Source organism: Dama dama, chromosome 27 (genome assembly GCF_033118175.1).
Source record: "Dama dama isolate Ldn47 chromosome 27, ASM3311817v1, whole genome shotgun sequence".
Taxonomy (NCBI): domain Eukaryota; kingdom Metazoa; phylum Chordata; class Mammalia; order Artiodactyla; family Cervidae; genus Dama; species Dama dama.
Genome location: NC_083707.1, coordinates 29929536 through 29953153, shown reverse-complemented (window position 1 = coordinate 29953153; position 23618 = coordinate 29929536). Strand labels below are relative to the sequence as shown.

At 41.2% G+C, this 23618-nt stretch overlaps 1 protein-coding gene and 1 pseudogene across 3 annotated transcripts in view; one reads left to right on the top strand and one right to left on the bottom strand.

The window, feature by feature from the left end:
• CDH2 (cadherin 2) overlaps positions 1 to 23618 on the bottom strand; it is a 253176-nt gene that overhangs the window by 16885 nt on the left and 212673 nt on the right. For all 3 annotated transcript variants that reach the window (XM_061130793.1, XM_061130794.1, XM_061130795.1), the window contains 3 exons: positions 21478 to 21711; positions 20939 to 21172; positions 18006 to 18145 (listed from right to left, as the gene is read on the bottom strand). In XM_061130793.1, the coding sequence (XP_060986776.1) occupies positions 18006 to 18145; positions 20939 to 21172; positions 21478 to 21711 (608 nt within the window). The remainder of the gene's footprint in view (positions 1 to 18005; positions 18146 to 20938; positions 21173 to 21477; positions 21712 to 23618) is intronic.
• LOC133047430 (NADH dehydrogenase [ubiquinone] 1 alpha subcomplex assembly factor 2-like) lies at positions 20060 to 20778 on the top strand (annotated as a pseudogene).

The window sequence follows — 23618 nt, the reverse complement described above, 5'->3', positions numbered from 1 at the left end:
AACACTTGAATATTTACCATGCTCTGGCAATGCTCAAGATCCTTTACATATGTTCGCTCATTCATGCTCTGAACAACATTGTGTGACACTGTGTTTTACTATCCTCTTTTAAGAATTGAGGAAACTGAGTCTAAATCACTCAAGTCATATGTCAAAGGCTCCAGATCTAATAAGACACAGAGATATGCTAGGACTTCAAACAGATTATAGACTCCAAAGCCTAGCTCTTGTCCCAGCTACAAGGTTGGGATGGATGAGGGACAAGGGGCAGGAATATGAGGAATGATTAAAACAACAGAGGGGTCAAAAGGGGAAGGGTCACTGATATTCAACCCACTCTGTACCAGGCGCTACACCAGCCTCCTATAAGTGTCTTCTCATTATCATAATTTGAGATAAAGAAACAGACTTGGAAAGGTATGTACAAGGTCACACAGCTGCTATCCTATTGACATGAGCATCAAAACTAGGTGTGTCTGATTTCAAAATGTCGGTCTAAAACCGAACACTAGGGACTTCCCTCATGGTCCAGTACTTAAGACTGTCTTTCAATGAAGGGGGTGCGGGTTCAATTCCTGGTCGGAGACCTAATATCCCACTTGCCTCAGGGCCCAAAAAACCCAAAATATCAAGCAGAAGCAACACTGTAACGAATTCACTAAAGACTTAAAAAATGGTCCACATAAAAATAATCTAAAAAATATTTTAAAATTAAAAAAAAAAAAAACTGAACTCTGTTGAGATGCCTTCATTCTAGACTGCTGTTGCTGCTAAGTCGCTTCAGTCATGTCCAACTCTGTGCGACACCATAGACGGAAGCCCAGCAGGCTCCCCCGTCCCTGGGATTCTCCAGGCAAGAACACTGGAGTGGGTTGCCATTTCCTTCTCCAATGCATGAAAGTGAAAAGTGAAAGTGAAGTTGCTCAGTCGTGTCCGACTCTTAGCGACCCCATGGACTGCAGCCTACCAGGCTGCTCCCTCCATGGGATTTTCCAGGAAAGAGTACTGGAGTGGGTTGCCACTGCCTTCTCCCTAGACTACCCTCCCCTAAACAACTCCTTACCAAGGGCTTCAGCTAAGCTACTGAGTGAAGGCACTCAGAAAAAGCTCCTTCTCTGAGGGATGGACAAGGTGACATGGGAGGAGGGGAGGCAGGTATGCAGAGTAGGGACAAGTCAGAGTGGGATGTAAACTCAGGACAGTGTCAAATATAGAATGCTCAGAAAAGGAAAGAACACATCAGGTTTGCACTTTGAATGACATGTGGGTTCAGGAGAAAAGACTGTTCTGGGGGAATCCACATTGTGAGCAAAGGCACGCGGATGCAGTCTCCTGTCAGGGGAGCATATTTCAAAGCATCCATACAAAACTTGAGTGAAAACACCTTGATCTTGCACACATGTGCCTCCATTTAAAATTTTATAGAATGTATGAGTTATTTATAGACTATCTGAAAGCAGGGGCAGACAATGATACGACAGATGCGAAAACCTTTGAAATGTTAAAATGCTTTTCACAAAATAGAAAGAGGGATTCATTTAGAGAATTCTGAATGCTTGCATGTGAAGAGGGATGGTTTTCCACACCATGTTTAATTACATAACTACCAAGCTTAACAGAGGGGGTAACCATGAGTAAGCGTGTCTTCTGATGGAAGCTTTTTGTAGAAGGGGGAAAACAGAATGTAAGTATATGGATGATGACAGTTAATAAATATTTTTACACTGAGAGTGTAAAATGCTTTATTAGAGATCTCAATTACATGAAATTAAGTAATTGAATCTTATGCTTAAGGGCCGTCTTTAGAGTTAGTCACTCAGTCATGTCTGGACTCTCTGTGACTCCATGGACTGTAGCCCACCAGTCCTTTGTCCAAGGAATTCTCTAGGCAAGAATACTGGAGTGGGTTGCCATTAACCTGGTGATGTATTTCTTGACAGTCCTCAGTATATCACGATCATTCCATGTAAGAATACAGAGTGATTTCTGGGGCATAACTGAAGACATGAGAGGCCGTGAGATATCCCTGTGCTATTTCTTATGTGGAAAGAACTTGTCCACCCTCATTTCTTATGTAGCTCCCACCATACCAAAGTGACGAACAGAAATCCATTATGTTTGGTTGACAGTGCAGAAAAAGTTTTCTAATAAGTTGTCAACCTATAGATGCTGGGATATTTTACCTGAAAACAGGAAGATCTGGCATAAAACCAGGCTTCACTTCTGACACAGCTATTTGTTACAGCTGAGAGCATCGAGGTTCTTTGGACAAGGACAGCCTATCTATCTGGTCTGTTTCACCTATTAGTGTATACATACAACAGCATGTTCATTTATAGATTCTTACTTTCGACAGCCCTTTCTTACTATCCTAAGAACCAGAGCAGGTAGTTTCAAGATGTCTGTGGTCAATATGTCAGGCCCACAGAAAGTGCTTATTAAAAACGTGTTGAGAATTTCAGCAGATAAGAACCCTCCTGCCAATGCAGGGGACACGGGTTCGATCCCCGGTCCAGGAAGATCCCACATGCCGTGGAGCAACTAAGCCCGTGTGCCACAAATTCTGAGCCCACAAGTTACAAGTACTGAAGTCTGAGGGCCTAGAGCCTGTGCTCTGTAACAACAGACGCCACTGCAAGGAAGAAGAGCCCCTGGTCTCCCCAACTAGAGAAAGCCCATGTACAGCAACAAAGACTCAGTGCAGCCAAAATTAAATAAATAAATAAATACATAAATAAAAGTTTTAGAAAGTGTGTTGAATGAAAGTCTCAGGGATGATATTCAAGCTGGATGTGCACAAGAGCAACCAATTCAAGAAAGGTGCTTTGGATTGCATGACATGCCATGGCAGTAATTCATCAGGGGAAGGAAGAGAAAGACCCAGGGGTCCACTGCTATGACTTATTGCCATGGTGAGTACCACCCCCCATGATGCAAACGTGTCACGCTCCTCAGATACCCTGACATCAAAAAGAGAGGCACAAAACTACTGATTTACAGGACACTAGAATCTAGTTTAGAACATGCGGCTTAACTTTTCTCTGTGATGGTTTGCCTTGTTGATTTCAAATACAGGATATAAGAATCTGATGGTGGTATGAAGTGGGCAGAAGTGTCCTCAGGACACAGGGATGGGATTTTTCTGTCCACATTCATCTGTGCTATATGGCAGAGTCCTGACCTGAGGATACAATTTTAAGCCTTTTGATAAGGGGTCAGTCTATGTGAACCTCTTAAATTACACATCTTCATAATTTCATGATGCTTTACTTACACACACAAATTACAACATGAAGGATAAAAATTATAAAGAGAATTGTGGAGACTGGAAACATTCTCCAGGTCATTGGGTTCATGGACTTACATCTGAAGATTATAAAGACACAGCCCCAGAAGAAACCTTTGTTTGGTTCCTAAGACTCTCTAGAGAAAAAGTAGATCTGGAAATTCTCTTATGATTGTCAACCTTTTTAACATCAATTTTCCCTGAGAAATCCAACTTCCAAATGAAGACCACAGAAAATCTTAAATAATGTTTGGAACATGTTATCTGTCAATGATCATAAGAAGTAGGGGCTTCCCTGGTAGCTCAGCTGGTAAAGAATCTGCCTGCAATGTAGCAGACCTTGGTTTGATTCCTGGGTTGGGAAGATTCCCTGGAGAAGGAATAGGCTACCCACTCCAGTATTCATGGGCTTTCCTGGTGGCTCAGATGGTAAAGAATCCACCTGCAATATTAGAGACCTGGGTTAGATTCCTGGGTTGGGAAGATCCCTTGAAGGAGGGCATGGCAACCCATTCCAGTATTCCAGCCTGGAGAATCCCATGGATAGAGGAGCCTGGTGGGCTCCATGGGGTCGCAAAGAGTTGGACATGACTGGGCGACTAAGCACACACACCCATGAAAAGTAGGCATGGAATTAGGGTTTTTAAATATTAACATTACTAGTGACTGAAAGACTTTGTTTGGGTCTAAGATTTAAAATATCTTAAAGGTGAAACAATTCTGGGAGATTCAGTAAAAAGTTAGTCAGCAGCTTAAACTCTGGTTCTGCCTTTTCTTATTAAATTCCCCTGACTTGAAATGACTTATAATTGGTTCAGAAAGAGATACCAGGAATCAACCTTAAGGCATTTTGTTATGTTTAAATAGAGTAAAGTGCTGCTTCAGGATAAAGTGAAATTCTGGAGTCCCAGGCAAAAAATTCAGAAAGTCCCATGACCAGCAGAAACTATAGACTTGTGCAATTAGGGATTTTAAAGAGTGATGGAAATACTCCTTTACCATTTCACAAGAGTATTAAGGGAGACTACTGGGTACCTGATGCCATTTTCAGCTCTGGGAGTGTGAAAGAAGGAAATCAGCCTTCATTGGGGCCCATCATTGGTCAGGAGTTACCTTAGGTGCCTCCTCATGGGATACCTCAGATACTCTGAGCAAAACCCTGTCGTTCTATCCCACCGATTCCCATAACTCGGAGAGGTTAATGATTTGCCCAAGGTCACGGACTCAGACAGTGTGGAAGAGGCAGAGACCAGCAGAGCAAGCAAAGTAACAAATACAAACGCTGCATCTTCAGATACAGAGAACAGACTTGTGGAGGCCAAGAGGGCAGGGCGGGGGAGGGAGGGACGAGGCGTTCAGGGTTAGCAGATGCAAACTACTCTCCACGGGATGGATACACCACAAGGTCCTACTGTGTCGACAGGTGACTATATTCAATATCCTGCAATAAACCGTCATGGAAAAGAATATATGTAAGTGAGCCATTTACTATACAGGAGAAATTAAACACAACATTGTAAATCAACTAGACTGCAAAAGAATAAAAAGCTGTGCTTGTTGTCTGGGCCAGTGAGGAAATGAATAGAAGAGTCTGCTGAGCCGGGGGGGACATGAGGTGCTTTAAGAGCCAGAAGGGAAGCTCAAGGTAATCAGGCTCAAGGCATGGGGACTTAGGACTGTGGTCTGTGCACAGCTGGCTAACGCCTCACTGACTTTTAGTCAGAACTGAGTCTTCACTTGAGTCCAACAGTCTGGCACGTGAGGCACGGGGAGGGGGCTCGAAGTTCCTGCTCCTTTCTCGGCCTCCATGGGTGAGAACCGGGGGTGGAACACAAGAGCCAGTTTTGCTATATCCCAGGCAAGGGGCAGTTCAAATGGAAAATATTCCTTTTACAGTAGCAAGTAAAATTTCAAATTCTCAAATATATAAGGTAAACATTTTTTTTATATTAAACTTCTTATTTTGTACTGGAGTGTACAGCTAATTAACAACGTTGCGAGTGTTTCAAGCGGACAGCAAAGGGCCTCAGCCACACACAGATACGTATCCATTCTCCCCTCCCATCCAGGCCGCCACATAACGTTGAGCAGAGTTCACTGTGCTATGCAGTGTTGGTTTGCTATATTTAAAATGGATAACCGGCAAGGTAAACATTTTGAATGTTTCAAGACTGAGAGACAGAAATAAAAATACTAACATGAAAGTAAATGGACAAAATTCTCAAGGGGAAAAAAAAAAAGTTACCCGGAAAAGAGCTGACCATGGCACAGGCAAGAAACTCTCAGAAAGGAATGGGAGACAGAAAAGGAGAACATTATCACCTCACCCTACATAGCTCCAGGCATTAAAAATAATTGAATAAAATAGCAATAAGGCGTCAACACATTACCATACAGCTGCTGAGAGGTAAGTCAAATACCCTTGCGACTTTATGTAAATTACATTATAACCTGATTTTCTTCCCCAGTGAGATATGGTTATGATGGTAACTATCTACACAGGTGAATTGCTATGGAAAACTAAGTTGATTCTATGGATTATGAAAGCCCCCAAAACAAAACAAAAAAATTGCTAACATCTTTTCTGGTTTAACTGATAAACCTAACAGAAGTAAAGTAACTTGGAGATTTAATGTACAGATGAAGGCTCCCCATTCTCAGTTTTCATCCATGTTTATCTCACTGTACAACCAGTTTTCCACTCCCCACCGTGGAGGGAGATGAGCCTCCATTAGACACATTCATTGCTTCTGCTTCCTTGGTTTACTAATCACGCTACTCTGGTGGTCCAGGGGTTAAGACTCTGCATTTCCAATGCAGGGGGTGCATTTTGGGGAAGAAAGATCCCACCCGCTGAGGGGTACAGCCAAAAGTGTATATATATATATATGCATATATGGTTATATTTAAAAAATAAATAAATATAATAAGAAATTTATAGGTAAAACTGTTACAAAAATATAGAATGTGAAGCTGCGACAGAGGTGCTGCTAAAAGAAATGAGGATATGGCTACCAGAGCATTTCTAGCAGAGTAGAGGGCTTCCCTCCTAGCTCAGTTGGTAAAGAATCCTCCTGCAATGCAGGAGACCCCAGTTTGATTCCTGGGCCCCCTGGAGAAGGGAAAGGCTACCTACTCTACTATTCTTGGGCTTCCCTTGTGGCTCAGCTGGTAAAGAAGCTGCCTGCAATGTGGGAGACCTGGGTTCGATCCCTGGGTTGGGAAGATGCCCCAAAGAAGGAAAAGGCTACCCACTCTGGTATTCTGGCCTGGAGAATTCCATGGAATTCCATGGGGTCACAAAGAGTCAGACACAACTGAACAACTTTCATTTCCACTTTCAACAAGGGCTTCAGAAAGATGATGCTTCTTCAGAAGCTTGAGATTAATTTTTATTCTATGTTATAATTTCCCATTCTTTCCATGTCATTCAGTTACCACTTAGCCCTATATACATGGACATATTTGCTTAACTCTTCCAAGCACTGTGTGTCTTGAGAGACAAAAAGTGTAACCTTCTAAATGCATCTTCAATAATATTTTTACCCCAAGCCCCAACTTTACCAAAAACAAAAATGCCATCACCCTGATAAGGTCAAAGTCATTCTATCTTAGCAGGGCCTATTATTCTAGCTTGGAGGAAATCTAAAAATAGGTAATGAAGTAATGGCAATATTTGGTTGGGAATATGGTGAGAGATCAACCAAGTCCTTTACTTGTTTATGTCACATCGGTTTGGAATTTCCTTTAAGATAAATGTAAACATAAAATCAATACAGAAAAGGGAGCTTCATGTTGTGACTTTAAAAAACGGATTCTAAATCCAGAGAATCTAGATTCAAATCCTGGTTCTCTCCGATCTAATGGAGTGACTTAGGTGGATTACATACATTTCTTGTGCTAACTTACAGAATAGTCAACCTTTGAACAAAAAAAGTGAATGAAGACTTTATTAATGGAAAAAGTCTATAGCAGAGATCAGCTTTTTCTGTAAGGACTTAACAGTAAATATCTGAGGCTTTGGGGGCCACAGCAAGTCTGTCAAAATATTGGGTTGGCCAAAAAGTTCATTCAGATTTTTCAGTACTATTTTATGGGAAAACCTCGCTAACCCAATCCTTCAACTCTGCTGTTGCTGTGTATTAGCAGCCATAGATAGCATGTAAACTATGGACTTGGTGCAAGGCTGTGTTCCAACACAACTTATAAAATAGTCAGTAGATGGGGCCAATTGATAGAACTCTGGCATATTTACCACGTAGTAGCTTAGGTTTTGGTTTCTGTTCCCTTTTTGTTTGCCTTTGTACACTGGTAACACATATTTGGCATACAGATCTTTGCTACTTTATCATTGGGTAGCTTTCCATACCTCTTAAGCTAAATATGATGAACATAATTAGTCAGGAAGAATGAATATTAAGATGAATTACATAAAATATGCTGTTCATTTATGTGAAGTGATCAGGGTAGCAAATAAAAATTCACATGCAAATCAAGTCCATATTAAAAATACTGAGTGCCCAGTAGGGAATGGATATCGGCCAGTTCAGAACATACGTTGTCTATAGCCTACCACTGTGAGGCACCTGGCCAGGGAGGTTTTTGAAAACAGCATGGAAAAGGGATGGCAGTGTGCTAACCCAAATTCCTGGTGAAACTTTCCTCTGGTGAAATCAGTGTCACTCTTTCAATAACTAATATATTCTGGTGTTTGCAGGTGGGTATAAATGGATGAATAACTTGGGAACACATTTAACAGAGTGTGCTTCAGCCAACAATGAAAATGCTGAAAGTGGTCTCCATAGGTATGTCCAGAGTCAGCCATCTGTTAGTTAGTTTGCTTATAAAGCAGAAAGATTTTGTAAAGCAGTTATTTCAAAGGATCAAATATAGCAGTTCTATTCTCTGCTTGAGTCAGAGGGTCGGGCTTGGCTGCCCACACTGGGGGTAGTTCCTGAGATAGGAAGGTAATCTTTAGAGACCGCCTTGGCTCAAGCAGAGATCTCTGGTTTCAGGGTAGTGACTGGTGTGGTCTCCAGGTGTTCTCTTTTACCTGTGCCTCATTCTTCCGTCTAGGCATCCAGCCTGGATTTTAGATTTTAGTACCTGTTGCCTAGACTGTGCCTCAGATCGCTTAGTAACTTGGCTCTTCATATTGCTTCTCCAGATCCTACGTTTGTCAATGTCAAAATGTACACCATTTTGCAAGCCATGCTTAACAAATTAATTAGGTTTTACTCTTTGCCTGTTCTAAGGCAAGATTAGCAGTGGTTATCTAACAAGCTGAGGCTAAGTGTTCAGCCTCATTGGTTTTACCCAGTAATATCTGCCTGCCATAGACCAACAAGAGTAAAGAAAACGTCTTTCACCTGACCTCTATGCCAGCCCACACAAGAGCTGGGCCTCTCCAGTCACATGGACCTGGGTTTGAAAACTGGACTAATGCATAGGTTTGTTGGAAAGATTATAAAAGACATGCAAACTGAGAGCAGAGACCAGTGCCTGACACAGATCATGTAATAAACAAGTAAGTAATGAATCACAAGTATTTATGAACATGATCATCATTTCCTGAAGCCATCAGAGATTTAAAAAAAAAAATGAGAGTAAGTTATCAGGCTGCAATGGTTCAATGAACCCTGTAGAAAGACTTGCAAACTAAGAGATTCTAGAAGAGGGTCCAATGCACAAACATTCTATATATGAGTGCCTGCCAGGTGCCAACTGTCCTAGATAGCGGAATAAAAAATGAATGTGACAGTTTCCTGCTCTCATGGGGTTTAAGGTCAGGACCGAGGCTTCATGTAAGATCTCAAAATAGAGGCAGGCAGAGCATGCTGCTAGAGTGCAGAGCAGACCCACTTTATTCAACCTGGGACCCCCAAGAGACGGTGTCCTGAGATGGAATCTTGGTGGCTGGCTAGGCTGGGAAAGACCTTGAACTGAGCCACGAAAGTGGGAAATAGCATGGCACAGGTTAGATGTACAGGAAGTTCAACTCTAGTGCGGTTTAAAAGGCAAGGTGGAGGATCAAGGAGAAGAGAAACTAAGTCATCATCCCAAAGAGTTCCTCTTCCTCAAAGCAAAACCCGAAGTCACAGGAACAGTGGGTTCTTTCTTCATCTCAGGAGCTTCAACTCTGCTGAAAGTGCTTTCGGTGTCATGGAGATGCTGGGGATCTGATCTACTGAAGCACTGAGCCTAATTCCTAGAAACCACACAAGACACTAATTTCACTGGGAAAAAAATTCAACTGACACTCATATGGCAATCACATCTTCTTTTTTTTAAAGACCTTTTTTCCCGTCTTTTTTTGGATATGGACCATCTTAAAAGCCTTTATTGAATTTGTTACAATATTGTTTCTGTTTTAAGTTTCGGTTTTTTGGCCGTAAGACATGTAGGATCTTATAGCTTCCCCACCAGGGATGGAACCTGCACCCACCCCCTGCATTGGAAGGCAAAGTCTTAACTGCTGGGCCACCAGGGGAGTCCCAGCAGTCACAACTGAGTCTCTTGGGTTTCGGAATCCTGGGTCACTAAAAAGAGCTCCTGTCATGATGCCCTTTTATCCTGAAATGATATGTGATTCCTCACATGTGCACATCTGGGTCTCAATCAAGGAGACTTTAGTATCCCCATGATGTATGAACAACAGGTAAGGGAGAGCTGCTCTCCCTGGATTTGGGTGAGCCTGACACCTCCGTCCCAGTTTCCTCAGCTGCTGGACCTCCTGCATCTCCTCTGTGTCCAGAGACCCCCTTTTTCCTGACATATCTGGATGAGTCAGATGGACCTATGGATCTAGAACCTGCTGTGTAGTTACTGTGAGAAACACTACTCTCACAGAACCTCAGAAGAGATTCTCTAACCTCAGGAATCCAATCAGGGTGGGCAGAGCTTTCCAGTTGGTCATCAAACCCATTGATTCTTTTTAAAAATACTTAAGTTATTCATGGACGTCCCAGGTGGCTCAGTGGGTAAAAAATCCACCTGCAATGCGAGAGACGTAGGTTTGATCCCTGGGTTGGAAAGATTCCCCCGGAGGAGGGCATGGCAACCAACTCCAGTATTCTTGCCTGGGAAAACCCATGGACAGAGGAGCTTGGTGGGCTACACTCCATGGGGTCGCAAGAGTCAGACTTGATTGAGCAACTAAACAACAACTGTGAGTATTATATTACACATTCAGAATATGTTTAATACAAGAACAACTATAGTTTGTTTAATATAAGAACAACTATGTTCTTTAATATAAGAACAACAAGCTTTAAGTCCAAGCTTTAAAGAGCAGGAAGTTACACTTACTGTTTCCTATCCTGGGGCTAAAAGGGGACGGTTCCAGGAGCAGCGTGAGTTATCAGTTGGTTATACTGCACATTCACCCTGATTTTATTAGTGAAGCTGATGGGGAAGGAACTGGATCATTAAAAAGGATACGGTATCTGCAACCAGGCCTACTGGCCAAAAGGGCACTGAAGGACATTTACTAATGAGGATAATTAAGCATGACTTGATAACCACCCAAAGTCCCGCTGGTCCCAGCAGTGAAGCAGATAAAGCAGGGACCTCACCCTCTGAAAAGAGACTGGGCATTATACTGAGTCTGTACAACTGCCAACAGCACTGTGAGGAAATAATGGTCGTGTTCAGAGCCCATCCAATGCCAGTCTCCAAGATGGGCCCGACCTTGTCTCCTGACTATGGAAACCAGAGGGGAAAATCCACACACACTAAAAGTCCAGCGAGCATAAGACAAGGAAAAAAAAATATAGAGGGCTTTGTTTGTTTGTTTGTCTGTTTGTTTCATTTCTCTTCTCTTGGGCTCTATATTTTCAGTATTTTTGTTATAGAAACTAGCAACCTGTGTTTGGGCACAGAAATTAAACAGAGATGGTAATCAACAGCAGGGAAGATAAAGGCTCCCTTGTAAAGGACTGTTTTGCTTTACTTTCTTTCTAAGCAGTTAGCTCCTTAAGGATACTTCCTCTTGGCAGCAAGAATAAGGATCTTGGCTAAGCCAGCTTTAAGCTAGGCATCCCAGCCTCCTGGCGACATCTGCTGCAGACCTGACTTCCTCCATAGCCTCAAGCCTCCACCGACCACCTCCACTGACCTCCGAGATCTTCCCATCTTTGGATGCTGGTGATTTTGTAAGACTGTCTGGCTGAGACGTCCAGGAGACCATAGCCTGATCATGACAAGCTGTCTGCTTCCTATAGCATAGTCTCCAGTCACATTACAGGATAACACCCATGCTCCATAAAATACCAGTTATATGTAATAAAAATCGACCAAAACTTGTCTAGAATGTAACATGGCACCATTTCCATTTCCAAGGCTCACTCTTGTAAAGAAATAATGTCTTTTAAAAAAAAGCTAACAAAAAAGTTTGAGCCAAAGTCTGTTGCCAAGAAGGCTTAATGCATGCTTCAAAGAAATAGAATTTCTAACAGGAAGCCACTTGTGAATTATGGACAATCGTATACAATATATTTCACAAAACTGAATTTCTCAGGAACTGACAACAATTTTCAGATTTAAAAGCAAGGACATCTTATTTAGAACATGGAGAAGCATTTGGCATAAATTCACTTAGAAAGTAAGAGTACTAAATAAATGGTGTTTTTTCCTTAAGGAAAAGAAGTAAATGATAAAATCCACCCAAAACTTTAAAAGACAAATCTTGATGAATTCAGTTGGAGAAATCATCCTAACAGATAGAAAGATATTAGAAAACTGCAGTAATGAAAATAGCATGGTACTGGCCCAAGAGTAGACAAGTAGGACAAACAGACTAAGAATACACAAAAAGATCTGGAATCTTCCACATAGACCCACATGTATAAAACTGTCCGCTTTATGACAAATGAACCCCTCCCATGCAGTGGAGATGGGTTATCTGTTTAATAAACAGTGCTGGACAGCCCTCTAAGAAGATAAGACACCCCTGATCCATAACTTATACCACATGAATAATCTACTACAAGCAGATCACAGATTTAATATGATAGGTTAAACAATAATTCAAGAAGATTTTACTTTATTTTATTTTAGAGAGGTTTTCATTAACTCAGGGAGATAAAGTTTTCTTAAATGGTATAAATGCACTAACTATAATTGGAAAAATGGACAGATTAGACTTCATTAAAATTAAAAACTTCATTTCATCATAAGTACCAGTAAGAGAATAAAAAAGCTACAGAAGATATTTATAACACATTTATCTTACAAAGAACTGATATCCATAATATATAAGGACCTTCTACAAATCAATAAGAAGACAATCCAATAGAAAAGTCAATAAATAAGCTGAACAGACACTTCACAAAGATATAAAAATGGCAAGTAAGTTGGTAGGAACATCCCAATTAAATCGAGGCACACACCATCAGAGTGGCTAAAATTCTGAAAGACTGAGAAAAACCCAGGTGCTAGTGAGGATGCTGGGCAATTGGAATTCTCATGCACCACTGTGGCTGGGGGAGGTGTAAACTGGTATAATCACTTTGGAAAACTGGCAAGACTGTACTGAGCCTGCACATATATGCAAATTCCAGGAACTAGAAATTCAACCCCTAAGCACACACCAACAGAAATGCACCAAAACATATGCCTAAGAACACTCACAGCACCTTTATTCATAACTCAAAACCAAATCCACTCAAATGTCCACTTTTAGTAGAAATGATAAATGTGGCTAATTATCACAACAGAATAGTATTTGGCAATGACAAAAAAATGAATTACTTCCAAATGTAGCATGGATGAGTCATACAGACAAAACTGAGTAAAAGAATCCAGACAAGAGAGTACCTACTGTATACGACATTCATTTTTACAACAAAATCCAAAACCAGGTAATGCTGATCTATGTGATAGAAATAAAAACTACTGGTTACTTTTGACTGAGGGCATATTGCCTGGAAGTGGGGTACACAATAAGTTTCTGGGGTGAGGGAAACATGCTCCTTTTTAAAGTTCTTTTGATGTGCACCATTTTTCAAGTCTTTACTGAATGTGTTACTATATTGTTTCTGCTTTATGTTTTGGTTGTTTGGCCATGAGGAATGTGGGGTTTTATCTTCCTGTACCAGGGATTGAACCTACACCCCCTGCATTGGAAGGCGAAGTCTTAACCACTGGCCCTCCAGGGAAGTCCTAGAAACATGTTTTGTTGACACGAGTGATGGTTCTACTCTTAAACCTGGAGGAAGCCTTCTGCTTCTGGTTGGGATGAAAAAAAAAAAATCATGAGATTATCATTCATACTCTAATGCTAAGAATGAGCCCAATACGTTACTAAATCACAGATTTCTGAGACTGTAAGATAGCTGAGAGCATAATGAGATCTAACCGAATGAAAATAAACTGATAAGCCCTTTCTAGAAGAAAGAAGACCCATAGCTGCTCTTATCCTTGGAGGAGGAGTGAGAAGAAGTGTCATTAAATGATGGAAGGACAAATCACCTTGACTTTGAAGGAAGCTTTAGTGGCCATGAGTGCACAGGCTTGATGGAGTCACATCCTTGGGGAAACTTTACCCACCACCAATCCCTCCCACAGGCCTTTATCCCCCAGGCATGAGCGAGTCCACCAAAGGATGGGTATAGGGCCACAGATCTGTCATGCTAAAGAGGGATTTGATAATTTCCAAACAGCAGGAAAGTGAAAGTGAAAGTTGCTCAGCCATGTCTGACTCTTTGCGACCCCATGGACTACACAGTTTTTGGAATTCTCCAGGCCAGAATACTGGAGTGGGTAGCCCTTCCCTTCTCCAGGGGATCTTCCCAAACCCAGGGATCAAAACCAGGTGTCCCACACTGCAGGTGGATTCTTCACCAGCTGAGCCACGAGGGAAGCCCAGGAAATCAACCCTGAATACTCATTGGAAGGACTGAAGCTCCAATACTATGGCTACCTGATGTGAAGAGCTGACTCACTGGAAAAGACCCTGATGCTGGGAAAGGCTGAGGACAGGAGGCGGAGAGAGAGACAGGATGAGATGGTTGGATGGCATCATGACTCAATGAACATGAGTTTAAGCAAACTCTGGGAAATAGTGAAGGACAGGGAAGTCTGGCATGCTGCAGCCCAAGGGGTCACAAAGCATCGGTCATGACTGAGTGACTAAATGACAACAACGAAGAGCAGATGGAGTGTGTCCACGGACAGGACACTCATGAGAAGGCGAGTGATGATTATGACCTAAGTGAAGGCAGTGGCCTTGATGAGGGTGAAAGTGAATGGATTTCACGAATCATTTTAGAGGCAGAGGAGACAGAATCTTTGGTGTAGGCTTCCAATGCTGCATATTTTATTCCACTATTATGAGGTAAAAATTAGAGTGAATTAAAAATCCATTACCAATTGTGTCACAATCTTCTATAATGAGAACTGCAAATGGGAAATGTAACAGGATCAGAAATGGGCAGAAGATCTTTATCTGGACTAAAATGCCATCAAGGAACCAAGAGGCAGCAACAACAACTAATGTGACAAGATTTCCAGGACTATTTCAATAAAGAAATGATTAAAAAAAAATTTAAAAAGGAACCTCCCTGGTGGTCCGGTGGTTAAGAATCTGCCTGCCAATTCAGGGGACATGGGTTCTATCCCTGTTCCAGGAACTAAGATCCTTGGGGCAACTAGCCTTTGAGCTGTAACTACTGAAGCCCATGTGCCTTAGAATCTGTGCTTCAGAAGAGATGTCACTGCAATGAGAAGGCCTTGCACCAAAACTAGAGAGTAGCCTCTGCTCGCTGCAACTAGAGAAGGCCCATGTAACAGCAACAGACACCCAGAACAGCCAAAGATAAATAAATAATCATAAAAAAAGAACATGAGCCATGGAAGTCAACACAGAGAGAGTTCCAGAAAAGTCTTTGGTCTATTAAGAAAGTGTGTAGGAAGCAACACATTCGTGTCCAAGAGTTGGTCTGAGGGCAAAGAAAATTTTCAGGGTCACGTAAAGAAGAGGTTGAAGATTTGTGGTAAGAGTTTTAATAAATCTGGCAATAGGTAAGTTTTACCATTTGATATCAAGCATCAATCTAAGCAGATAAAGTGAGGAAAGGCCATGTCCCAGGGCACGTGGGATCTCAGTTCCTGAGCAGGGATCAAACCCACGTCCTCTGCATTGGAATCTCGGAGTCTTAACCACTGGACTGCCAAGGAAGTCCCAGTAATGGAAGTAAGTCTTTCCTAGAATAACTACAACAATAAAACTTCATTAAACAATTTCCTAAAGTAATTGGTGGGGAGGAAGTGGGGAGAAAAAGCCAACTCAGGTGACATCAAGTACCCTGGTCCAGACATTCAGATGCTGAGAAATATCTTGGTTCTTGATTCTATGCAGCATCCAGTCATGACTAGTGTCCTACTTATTGCCATTTCTACTGAAACTCCATGGAGTTGGGTTTAGGTTTATGCCTAGAAAATTATGCACAGTGACATGAAAAATAAAATGCTGCAAGAAGATTTACGAGATAATGTGATCAGATAACGTTTGCTGTTCTTGAACATAGCTCAGGAAAGTGAAAGGACAGATTAATGAGGGATTAAGCCAAACATGAATTTTAATATCCAAAGACATTCATAAGCAAGAAACCCTGGGGCATATTTATAGAGCCACTTTAATTAGTCAGTATTCAAAACAGCTTTACACACGAGTCAAGTTTTCAACAGATTTGAAATATGCAGCTTTCTAAATGAGAGAGTTGAGGTACTGTAAACCAAGCACGGAACTGGATATCAGAAGATTGTGGGCTTGACTTCTGACTCTGCCAGTTACAGACTTGGAGAGTAAATCGCAAAACCTGTTCAAATGGAAAATGGAAAACTCTGATGGGCCCACCACCAAGATGAAACACAACGGGCATGAATGTGCTTTGTAAAACAGAGAGCGATATATTATTTCCTCAAAGGAGTAAAGAAGAGAAAGAGAACTCATGTTCATGAAATTTGCTCTTTCTCACGTTAACAGTCCTACCACTAATATCTAGACAGAGTACCTTGAATTTACTGATAATGATTCAAGATCCAAGGAGTCTGGGTTCTTTGCCCAACTGCTACCCCAACACTTGTATTAGCAAATGGACATGAGAGGTATCAAATGTACCTAAGAAACACCTGTCACAGTGATCACTCATGGTTTATACTCATATCTCTCAGATAATTTCAAAAGGAGCTAGATCAGAGCAGTGAGTTTAGACAGTAATATCATATAGACCTGGATTCAAATTCTACCTCTATCACTTCCTAGTTTTATGAGTTTACAGAATCCCACTAGGGCTTCCCAGGTAGGGCTAGTTGTAAAGAACTCACCTGTTAATGCAGAAGACATAAGAGACTTGGGTTCAATTCCTAGGTCAGGAAGATCCCCTAGGGGAGGGAATGGCAATTCACTCCAGTATTCTTGCCTGGAGAATCCCATGGACAGAGGAGCCTTGTGGGCTCCTATGGAGCCTACAGTTCATTGGGTCGCAAAGAGTCAGACACAACTGAAAGACTGAACACCATCCCTAGGCTCTGTTTTTTAACACAAAAGTGGAGATGGTCACAGTACAGTATGACAGGTTTCAAAGATTTAAGAGATAACAGCATTTAATGTACTTAGCAGAATGCCTGGTGTGCATTAATAGTACAGATCTTTGGTATCTAAAATGTTGCTTCCCAGGAGATAAAATTTTTCACTTTCCACCTACTGGTCATTCCCATCCTCAAACAGGGATGCAGTTCCTCATATACACACAGAAACTCACGTTATTTTACACCCAGTCATGAGCTCAACGTTTACTGTGCTCAGTCACTTCCGTCGGGTCCAAGTCTTTGCAACCCCATGGACTGTAGCCCACCAGGCTCCTCTGTCCATGGGATTTTCCAGGCAAGAATACTAGAGTGGGTTGCCATGCCCTCCTTTAGGGATTTTTCTGACCCAAGGATTGAACCTGCATCTCCTGCAGGCAGATTCTTTACTGATAAGCCACCAAGGAAGCACCAACATTTATTAAACTACAATAAGCCAGACCCCGTGACAGACATCACGGATGCAGACATGAACTAGATATTGTCTCTAACTGCAAATATTTCTCAATAATCTAAGACTCGTGGGATTTCCCTGGTGCTCTAGTGGTTGGGACTCTGAGCTTTCTTCACTGCTGTGGCCTGGGTTCAGTCTTTGGCCGGGGAACTAAGATCCCACAAGCCATGTGCAGAGTGGCCAAAAAATGCAAGACTCTTCAGCGCAAATCATTGTTGGCTCTGCCCACCCCTGTATCCCCAGTGATTAAAATTGTGCCTAGATTATTGACTGTGCTTGGTAAATGTTTATGAAGTGAGCAGTCTGTGCTTTTTCTGCTACAGAAATATCCAAATCTCAGTGCAGAAACTACTTTTACTTTTATTTTCGATATCCAGTGAAGAAAAACTGCAATGAAAAACATTTTTATCAGTACAGCTATAACTGGCATTAGGTATAAATCCTAGGCTCCTCAAAACAACGTTAACTATCCTTTCATAATAAGTACAATGACATTTAGCACTTTAGAAAAAAATTCAATGGGCAGTACAGGTTGGAAAAAATTCACCAAGCCTTTGATAGTGTGATCAAGGAAAAGACATTTGATACTATTCTTTTACTGTATGTATTAGTATTTTCCCCACCATTTAAAATGTAAGACGGTAAGATTTCACTTAGAGATTTAAAAACATTGCTCACCTGGTCTTCTTCTCCTCCACCTTCTTCATCATATTTTAAAATATTATCTCTTACATCATCTTCTGGATCAATTAAAAGTTGTTTGGCCTGGCGTTCTTTATCCCGGCGTTTCATCCATACCACGAACATCAGAACGAGAACTAGGCAGAAAGAGAGTAAAGACATACGATACCATAGTTTTAAAAACTTGACTTTATCTATTCACAGTCTTCAAGACTAATAATTTATATTCATATGGCTGGAAAACTTGCCCTGCATCTTCTACTCTGTTACCTAATCCTAGCCTCACACGACAAGAAACAAGACAGGACAGACACCCTGAGAACCAGGTTTAGATTGTTCTAGAAACTAGTACCCTATGAATTCACTGAGTGGATGTCTGTCCTCAGTTTTACTATCTGCAAATGGAGGCAATAACTATTTCTATCTTTTTCTTTGTCTTGCTAGAGGATAGGATATGTGTCATATAAAGGATTGTAAAGTCTAAAACAACAAAATACAATAGGTGACATTGCTACTCATTATTTAAATTCCATTCCGGTTGATCAGTCATCATTCTCCTCCCCAAATGATCCCCATCATTCTCCTCTCTCAGCACACGTATAAAGGACCGGGAGTACTTGCCAAGATGCCTTTGCAGCAAACTAGACCTGGATCAGAGACTTGACCTTGAGGATTTTTGACTCCCAAGGGCCTGGGTCTTTCTTTTATGCTATTGTGCTTTTCTCTTTCCTGTTCAACAGCATGCTTCAGGTAAGGAGGCCAGGGGATTAGTTTGAGCACTGAAATAACATCCCCGGTGGCTCAGATGGTAAAAGAATCTGCCTGCCATGTGGGAGACCTGGGTTCGATCCCTAGTAGATGGCAACCCACTCCAGTAGTCGTGCCTGCAGAATCCCATGGACAGAGGAGCCTGGTGGGCTATGGTCCATGGGGTCAAAAACAGTCAGACACGAGTGAGTGACTAACACTAACACTTCCTGCTCTACATTTCTGCACCAGGATTAGAATCATAAACTTTCCAGCTGGTTGATGTTAAAATCAGCACCGATTCATTTTCCTTCAGAATGGCTCGAGTCCTTCTTCATGCCACAATCCATCAGCTCTAAGTTTTTCTTGATAAGGTTGGCATGTATGCCTCTTGTTAGTTGAAATTGAAACATATCCCCAAGTGCACATCTAGGAATGCATTCCCTCTAAAATCTGAAGCTATCAGTTTACATCCTGAAGCAAAAAGATTTAATGACTCTTATTTGAGCACATTTTTATTATTGGCCATAAAAGTAAATATCCTCCTTTTAAAGCCAGATACATGATCTCATTTGCCATTGTTCCAGGGCTAAATCTAGTAAGTGGATTATTAGTATAGCATGTAGGTTTCAAATTATAGTCAAAGTAGTCTCCACATAGGAAGTAAAAAATGCTCAGGCTTCTGCAGTAATTGCTTAGGAAAAAAAAAAAAGGACAGGATTCTAAATTACCAGAACACTTGTAAATGGAGAAAACATAAAAGAAATGGCCAACATTTTGAAGAAAGTGATTGGTGCATAGCATGATTGCACAATAAACTAAGTCCTGCTGCTACTCAACAATACAACACAGGGTCCAGGCAATTTGTTCTTTTAACCTGCATACTTAGAAGTGGTTCCTAAAGTACTTTCCAGTGGTTAATTTCTTGCATTCCACTGAACCAAAGACTGCAAAGTATATTAAAAAGGAGCAATTCCTTAATCTAGACTGGCTCTAAAGACAGACAATTTATTGAGCTGTGTAATCATTTCTATTATCTGATGTGCTGTATGAAATACAATCTCTTGCTATTTTATGCAGCCCATCAGAAACAAATACCTTGATCCCTGCATGACTGGAGCAGGTTGCTGACTGCGCTTTCTATAAAGGAAAGCAAAGGAAAGCAATATACTTATTTTCCTAAATCATCAACTACGAGCCATAAATTCAGACACAAATCCTAAGAGAAGTGCTTCAACTTAGGACTGTCTAATATTTTTCTATGAAGAGTTTGCTGCAGCTCTGCAAGCGATCAGCATCAGAAAATGGCATCAGGCGTGGAAGAGGTGGGCTGGCTGGGTTTGCTGCCAACAGGTAAGTGCATGCAAGGATGCTCAGGGTTTTCATTCTAAAGTGGGTTTGGCTGCGAGAAATTGCTCAGAGGTGGAAGAGCATTGTTAGAGTCCATTGAAAGGCAACAATAAAAATTACTTTTTATTGAGCATAGCCGGTAGGAAGGCACAGGACGGTCTCAGGATTTGTTCTGCCTCTTGCAGAGAGCACTGTTAAAGGAAGTGAAGGAGCCAGTGGGCACTGGCCAGTTTTTGAACAAACAGTACTATATCCCTGAGTACAAGAACTGGAGAGGACAAACTATTCTAGGGAAAAGAATGAACTAGAAGTAGCAAATGAAACAGAAATAGACTATGAAGTAGGGGATATTCCAACAGAATGGGAAGCTTGAATCAGAAAAAACAAGGAGGAAATAATGCTCACTATGGAGGAAATAATGAAAGAAATAAAGAATGAAAAACGGAGGGAAGAAACTAAAAGGAAAAGCAAAGATTTTTACAGCAAAGAAAAACTCCTTAGAGCAGAGAGTAACAGGGAACTCTTGGCTCCACCAGTTCAAACTCAGATGAAGGCACATGCCTCCGCTCCATTCTTTGGGAAACAGGGACCCTTTGAGGCTCCCAGCAGCACTGGCAAAAGCTTTCAGCCAGGATCCTGGATGCCACACGATGGCAAGAGCTGCAATCAGTGAATGCACTGCGGTCAAATCATGATATTTACATGTTTGTGACTATTTTAACAAATAAAAGCAAACAGTTGCTTTGTATTTTCCAACTGTAAAGAAAAAAGTTACTTTGCTAAACATCCTGGAAGCAAAAGGAATTCAAGCTGAGACACAGGAGAGTACTTACTGAGTAGGATGATGATGCAAAGCAGGATGGCGATGATGGCGCCGGTGCCCAGCCCCGCTCCCACTATCCTATCCACATCCGTGCAGTCCCCGTTGGAATCACACTGGCAAACCTTCACCCGAAGGATGGAGATGTTCGATTTGGGAGGATTACCCGAATCTGTGATTATGATTGGAACTTCGTAGATCCCAGCCTCAAGAAATTTTATCTTTAAGTTAAGCTGAGCAAAATCACCTATACAGTAAAGGGGAAAAATATAGTCGGAGAGTTTATACATCCTAAGATTCAAAAACACATAGCATTTTCTAGACTGCATCATGTACCGAAGGGTACATATAAAGCAGATTTCAACTATCCTGCACTGTAAAGTTTTGTTTTTTTTTTTGGCTTTAAGGGCTTTTTGTGTCTTACTTAAACTTTAAGTAGCTTTTAAAATATATTTAAGAAGAAAGATGATAAAGCGCTTAAAACGGACTTTTCATGCCGGGCTTCAAAGCCTCTCAGATGCACATATATTCAAATAATGAATCTGTCCTTACCATTAAGCCGAGTGATGGTCCAATTTCTCTTAATAGTCACTGGAGACAAAGGAAGATCAAAAGCAAATGGTCCAGCATTTGGATCAATGTCATAATCAAGTGCTGTGATGTTAATTGAATTGGGGTCCGGAGTTTCACAAATCTCTGCCTCTTGAGGTAACACTTGAGGGGCATTGTCATTAATATCAAGTAAATAGATCTGCAGTGTTCCCGTTCCACTCATAGGAGGAATTCCTAAAAAGGGAGAAAAATCACAAACCAATGCTCAACAGTTCTCTCCCTTGAGTCTCAATTATAGTGAAACTCTCAAAGTTTCTAGCTTTCCAGCCCTTATCACTGTATAACCTTGGAAAAATCTCGTTGCCACAGCATCTCTGCTATTTTGGTACAAGGCCACTTCTTGCGCCTCTTCTAGGATGACCCTGCACTCCTCCCGCTGGAGGTTCAGGCATGGAGGGCAGTGACAACACGCATGCGCAAGCCCCCATCCCCGCCACAGGACCCCGTACCCCTGCTGACTCACTCTGTGCCCCGTGTGCAGTGGGCTCCTCTAGGCACTGCGGGATGTAAGCAAGCAGAAACCCAGGCTCATGATCTCAAGGACCCTACTCATTGATGGAGAACCAAGATGTGTGTATGAAAGAACCCCAGAGTGCTTTTCAAGCCCAGATGTAACTCTGAAATATTGAAATGGTCTACAGACCCACAGACCTTATCTTGGGGAGGAGCCGGATCACTTGCTTGAGAGTATTAGGTTGCACTCTATACATCACTTCATTGTCATCCTATGAAGCTGGTTTAAACAGACAGGAACCTAAGTGTCTCTATAAACTGGTTATGGTTGCATCCTCTTAGAAGTATTGGGGCTGCTAGTGGAGATGGGTCTCCCTGACCCCAAATCAATCCACTATAACATGTTGTCTCTACACTTATCTTTTGAGTTGGACTCTACTATTATAAATATTTATGAATAATTATATAACAAATATAGAAAATGTAATGGAAATGTTATTATATGTAAACATAATAATTATACTATTTGAATATACAATATATAATACAATTATACTTAACTATATAATCTATATATTATATACACTGAAGAGAATAGAAATATAGGAATTTTCTAAATAAGGCTGCGTATTGAGACCCAGAGGCTTAGGTGACCTGCCCAAGGTCATGAAACTAGGAAGATGCACACAAACACTCCTCAGTAGAAGACAAGGAGAAATCTCTGTGGACCTCTTTAAGGAATATGGATGGTTCTGAGAGTAGGGAGGTTAAGATGGAGGGGGTAGCATGGCTGTTTATAATATTCTAATACTGTGGTCTAACCGCGAGGGCCACTGTGTTTCCCTATAGTTTGAATTACTTTCATATTTATTATCACATTTCACATTATTTGACTCTCCTAACGACTTCACAGAATAGCAAGCAGCAAAAACAATGATCAATAATGAAATGAAGGCATACAGATTATAATAGCTTGTCCAGACATTAAGGAGCAGAACTGGGGCTCTAAATCCAGCCTTGTGATTTAACGTCGAGTGCATTTGCAAAACATCACAGCTACACAGATTTAACTGCTCACTTCTCTCATATCAAACACCCTTTCAATTAGGAAACAATCCACCTTGGTGAATGAAATATCTGGTTGTAACTCACAACTCACACATATACATATAATTTTATAGCTCTTTAAATCTCAACATAATGGCGCAAGATATATTACTGTAAGTTTCAGGGTGGAGAAAGCTACCACTTACAGAAAATGTAAGACAGACACAAATGCTCTGCTTTGATGTGAAATGGCAGAAGTGCTTCCCACCAAGTTTCAACTCTAAATAGGTGAACAGTAGGTCTCACATTAGAAAGGATAAGAAATATTGCTTTGGTCTTGTCACCTCGTAGATTTATAACAGATAATGATTTCATTGAATCTTATTACACAGGATTAGGAATGGTTCTTTGAAACTGTTCTTATCAAAAATGTTGACAGGCAATGTTTTTCAAACTGCACATCTTGGCCACCAAATAGAAAAAGCCTACTATTTTTATTAGATGCTAATATTCACAGTCCAACATTAAAACTATTCTAAAAGATGGCTATGATTTAGTTTTAAAACTATTTACACATCATA